Source organism: Chiloscyllium plagiosum, chromosome 4 (assembly GCF_004010195.1).
Source record: "Chiloscyllium plagiosum isolate BGI_BamShark_2017 chromosome 4, ASM401019v2, whole genome shotgun sequence".
Taxonomy (NCBI): domain Eukaryota; kingdom Metazoa; phylum Chordata; class Chondrichthyes; order Orectolobiformes; family Hemiscylliidae; genus Chiloscyllium; species Chiloscyllium plagiosum.
The window spans coordinates 27,580,026-27,585,695 of NC_057713.1; the positions used below are offsets into that span (position 1 = coordinate 27,580,026).

General features: G+C 46.9%; 1 protein-coding gene across 1 annotated transcript in view; it reads left to right on the forward strand.

Annotated features, from left to right (window-relative positions):
• Positions 1-3,799, forward strand: part of LOC122548772 (semaphorin-5A-like) — an 18,038-nt gene extending 14,239 nt beyond the window's left edge. Inside the window, exon 6 of the mRNA XM_043687539.1 lies at positions 3,600-3,799. Coding sequence (XP_043543474.1) covers positions 3,600-3,799 — 200 coding nt within the window. The remainder of the gene's footprint in view (positions 1-3,599) is intronic.
• Positions 3,800-5,670: the final 1,871 nt, after the last annotated feature.

Below are 5,670 nucleotides of genomic sequence, written 5' to 3' on the forward strand. Positions count from 1 at the left end.
ACATTTAGAACTGTACCTACATCCTCTGGCTCTAAGTACAAATTACTGCTATGGTCCTTAATGGACCCTTAACTTTCCCTCATTATCCTTTTACCATTAATGTTTATGTAAAATAACTGAGGGTCTTCCTTGATTTTACTTGATTCTTTCATATTCCCTTTTAGCTCTCCTAAATTTCCTTTTTAAATTCATTTTACACATTCTATGCTCCTCTACTGCTTCTGTTGTTTTGAGCTCTTGGTATCTGCCATAAAACTCCCTTTGTCTCTTAATCAAATGCTGCATATCCCTCAAAATCCAGGGGTCATAGAATTTATTAATTTTCCCCCTTCAACTTTACTGGAACATGTTGTCCCCAGTACTCTTCCCATATCCTTGTTGACTGTATCCCACAAATTTACCTGAAAATATCTACTCCTGGTCCACTCTGCACTCAAGAACATCATACCGAATCTGATTAAATCAGCCATCCCTTGTTTGACTTCAGACCAATCCTCAGTCTTTTACAGAACAATCTTGAATTTCACCAAGTTATGATCACTGTCTTAAAATGCTTCCCACTGACATTTCAAAACCATTTTCCCAGCTTTGTTACCGAAGAGAAATTGCAAGTCTGCCCCCTGTCTCTTTTAGGGCCTTCAATGGACTGGCTTAAAAAACTCTCCTGGATGCATTTTAAAAATTCCGCTCCTTCTAAACCTTTCATGTTCTGACTATCCCAGTTCATGTTGGGGAAGTTGAAATCCCCTACTATCACTACCCTATTACTTTTACACTTCTCTGACATGTGTCTCGATTTCTGTTCTTCTGTTCCTGTCAGACTTTTTGTTGGACTATTGCATCCTTGCAGCAATGGGACATGCTCCTCTTTGCTTTAAATTCTCTTTCACAAACCTGTGCAGACAGTTGAATTGTCCAGACACACTCGGTTCTGCTCGGCTTCTCCTTCACATTGCAAACCACCAAATCTCGGAGGAGGGCTGCCACACTTCCTTGTTCGCACAGACACACCAACACACCCATCACACGTTGACCACGCAGTCCATGGACTCCAGTTTCCATCCACTGGAGCAAGTAGAAATTAAACAGGGCAGTTAGCGGGGAGGGTGTGCATAAAGTGAGACAATAAGTTTCATTTCGCAGGCTCCAGTTCCCCCTGGTCACATCTTTAGACATTTTCAACCAATCACTCCCATTAATCAGGAGAAAGTGAGGACCACAGATGCTGGAGATCAGAGTCGACTGTGTGGTGCTGAAAAAGCACAGCAGGTCAGGCAGCATCCAAGGAACAGGAAAGTCGAAGTTTCGGGCATAAGCCTTTCATCAGGAATGAGGCTAGTGGGCCGAGGGGGCTGAGAGATAAATGGGAGAGGGGTGGGGCTGGGGGGAAAGTAGCTAGGATTGCGATAGTAGATGAAGGTGATTGGGAGCAGAGGAGGGAGCAGCAGATAAAAGGTGAAAGACTATGGATAGGTCAAGAGGATGGTGCCAAGTTGGAGGCTTGAGACTGAGGTAAGGTTGGGGGGCGGGGAAATGAAGAAACTTGTGAAATTCACATTAATCATTTGTGGTTGCAAAGTCCCAAAGTGGAAGATAAGGTGTTCCTCCTCCAGGCGTTGAGTGGTTAGGGTTTGGCAGTGGAGGAGGCCCAGGACCTGCATGTCCTTGGGGAATGGGAGGGGTAGTTGAAGTACTCAGCCACGAGGCAGTGGGGTTGGTTGGTGCGGGTGCCCCGGAGATGTTCTCTGAAACAATCTGCAAGTTGGCATCCTGTCTCACTGATGTAGTGGAGACTATATCAGGTGCAACGGACACAGTAGATGATGTGCGTGGAAGTACAGGTTGATTTCTGTCGGATCTGGAAGGATCCTTTGGGGCCTTGGATGGAGGTCAGTGGGGAGGTGTAGGCGCAGGTTTTGCACTTCTTGCAGCAGGGGAAGGTACCAGGAGTGGCGGCTGGTCTGGTGCGGGGGGCTAGATCTAACAAGTGAGTTGCGGAGGGAGTGGTTTCTGCAGAACACAGATAGGGGTGGAGAGGGAAATATATCTCTGGTGGTGGGGTCCATTTGTAGGTGGCAGAAATGGCAGAGGGTGATGCGATGTATACGGAGGTTGGTGGGGTGGAAGGTGAGGACCAGGGGCATTTTGTCCTTGTTGCGTTGGAAGGGGTGGGATTCAAGAGCGGCGATATGGGAAGTGGAGGAGATGTGATGGAGGGCATCATCGACCACATGGAGGGGAAATTGCAGTCTTTGAAGAATGAGGCCACCTGGGATGTTCTATACTGGAATTTGTCTTTCTGGGAACAGATCCAGTGGAGGCGGAGAAATTGGGAATAAGGGATGGTGTTTTTACAGGAGGTAGGGTGGGAGGAGGTGTAGTCCAGGTAGCTGTGGGAGTCCATGGGTTTGTAGTGGATGTCCATGTTGAGTCAGTCACTGGAAGTGGAGATGGAGAGGTCCAGAAAGGGGAGAGAGGTGTCTGAGATGGTCCAGGTGAATTTGAGTTTGGGGTGAAAGGTGTTAGTGAAGTTGATGAACTGTTCAACCTTCTTGTGGGAACAGGTGGGGACTAGTGCCAGTATAGCTGTGGAAGATGGACTATTTCATGTACATGACGAAGAGGCAAGCATAGCTGGGTCCATGCGGGTGCCCATGGCTACCCCTATGGTCTGGAGGAAGGGGAAGTTGTTAAGGGTGAGGACCAGTTCTGCCAGGCCAACGAGGGTGTTGGTGGAAGAAACAAAGCGCTTGTAGGCCTTTGTCATGGTGTATAGATGTGCACAGGGACTGGATGTCCATGGTGAAGATAAGGCATGGGGGCCGGGGAAACAAAAGTGTTGGAGGAGGTGAAAGGCGTGGATTCCGTCCTGAACATAAGTGGAGAGTTCCTGGACTGAGGGGGACAGGACGGTGTCAAGGTATGTAGAGATAGGTTTGGTGGAACAGGAGCAGGCTGAGACAATGGGTAGACCGGGGAAGTTAGGTTTGTGAATCTTTGGTAGGGGGAGGTGGAATCAGGTGGTGCGGGGTTCTCAGGCTATGAGGTTGGAGCTGTGCTCAGACTCCAGTTAGTTCATTCGCTAGATTCAGGAAAGATATAACTGCTCACTTCAAAAAACTCAAGGTAATCAGGAAGAACCAGCATGGTGTCATTGAAGGAAAATTGTGTTTCACCAATTCATTCGAGTTCTTTGAAGGAGTTACCCATATGCTGTGGATAAAGGGAAGCCTGTAGACATATTAAACTTGGATTACCAGAAAGCATTTGGCAAAGCACGATTTCAAAGGCTACTGTGGAAGATGGGCAGGAAATAATATATTACCATGGATAGAAGATTTACTGCTGGCAGAAAACAGAGAGTATATATAATTGGATCTTTGACTGGCAGGATGTGATGAGTTAGAGGATCTATGTTGGGGCACCATCATTTCTCGATTTATATCAATAACTTAGATACAGGAGGAAAAACATAATATCTATAATATATATCTATAAAAGCATAATATCATAGATGGTGGCAGGATAGGGTGCTCCACCGGAGCTCCTCTGCTCTTCGTTCCTTTCTCTATCTTTTCGTTTTTTAACTTCCTTTTTAGCAGTCCTTGGAATACTGCATGGAGAGGCAGTCCCTGAGCAGCGTGAGGGCAAACCCAAGACCCAGAGTAGCACGATGGGAAACCTGAGTCCTGCAGCAGCAGAAATGGCCTTCATACAGCTGAGTGCTGGTGTGCAGCAGACTAGAGGCTTGGAGCAGAGCGAGACAGTTGTTAGACCGGGGCCTGACGCAGGTGGTTAGACCACATGCTCACTGAGCTGCTGTAATGCTGCTACAGTACAATGTTGATCTTTTAACTATATTATAACTGTCTTATTTCTAACTGTGAGTAATGCTACTCACAGTTAGAAATGGGCGGCACAGTGGCACAGTGGTTAGCACTGCTGCCTCACAGCACCAGAGACCCGGGTTCAATTCCCACTTCAGACGACTGACTGTGTGGAATTTGCACATTCTCCCGTGTCTGCGTGGGTTTCCTCCGGGTGCTCCGGTTTCCTCCCACAGTCCAAAGATGTGCAGGTCAGGTGAATTGGCCATGCTAAATTGCCTGTAGTGTTAGGTAAGTGGTAAGTAAGTAATCTAATCCAAGGGGGCATAGCTTTAAATTAAGGGGGGGTAGGTATAGGACAAATGTTAGGGGTAGGTTCTTTACTCAGCGAGTCGTGAGTTCATGGAATGCCCTGCCAGTAGCAGTGGTGGACTCTCCCTCATTATGGGCATTTAAGCGGGCATTGGATAGGCATATGGAGGATAGTGGGCTAGTGTAGGTTAGGTGGGCTTGGATCGGCGCAACATCGAGGGCCGAAGGGCCTGTACTGCGCTGTATTCTTCTATGTTCTATGATTATACCGAGGTACTTACACCTTAGAGGCAGCCATTGTAAAACCTATTCACTGTACACCTGTCCTTCTGTGTTGGAGTACACATGACAATAAAGGATATTCTAAATTTGCAATTGACACCAATCAAGGTAAGAAACTATGTGGTGAAGGAGATCAAGCAGGTAGCAGACAGATAAAGATAGGTTGAGTGAATGAACTACAATGGAGTAAAGTGTGGGAAAAGGTGAAGGTGCTCACTTTGGTACAAAAAGTAAAAAAAAACCCTGAGAACTCAAAGTAAAGAAGATTATTCTGTTTCCACTAGTTGGTGTCTCAAAAACTCGGGTTCATGATTTCATCATGGTCAGCAAGAGAGCTGCAGCTGTACAAACCTCTGGTGCGGCCACATTTTGACTATTGCGTTCAGTTCTGGTCACCACATTATAGGAAGGATGTGGAAGCTTTGGAAAGGGTTCAGAGGAGATTCACTAGGATATTGCCGGGTATGGAGGGAAGGTCTTACGAGGAAAGGCTGAGGGATTTGAGGATGTTTTCGTGAGAGAGAAGGTGGTTGAGAAGTGACTTAATTGAGACGTATCAGATAATTAGAGGGTTAGAAAGGAGGGACAGTGGGAACCTTTTTCCTCAGATGATGATGGCTAGCACAAAGGGGACATAGCTTTAAATTGAGGGGTGATAGATATAGGACAGATGTCAGAGGTAGTTTCTTTACTCAAGAGAGTAGTAGGGGCGTGGAACGCACTGCCTGCAACAGGAGTAGACTCACCAACTTTAAGGACATTTAAATAGTCATGGGATAGTCCATAGTCCATAGTCATATGGACGAAAATGGAATAGTGTAGGTTAGATGGGCTTCAGATCGGTTCCACAGGTTGGCCCAACATCGAGGGTTGACAGGAGTAGACTCACCAACTTTAAGGACATTTAAATAGTCATGGGATAGTCCATAGTCCATAGTCATATGGACGAAAATGGAATAGTGTAGGTTAGATGGGCTTCAGATCGGTTCCACAGGTTGGCCCAACATCGAGGGTTGAATGGCCTGGAATGTTCTATGATCTACGTAACCTCCTCCAGCCACTACATCCCTCCCTATCTCTGCCACCTCCTCCAGACCCAACATCTCTCCCTATCTTTGTGATCTCCTCCAGCCCCTACACCCCCTCCCTATCTCTGTAACCTCCTCCAGCCCCTACACCCCCTCCCTATCTCTGTCACCTCGTCCAGCCCCCAACACACCTTCCCTCTCTCGGTAACCTCCTCCAGGCC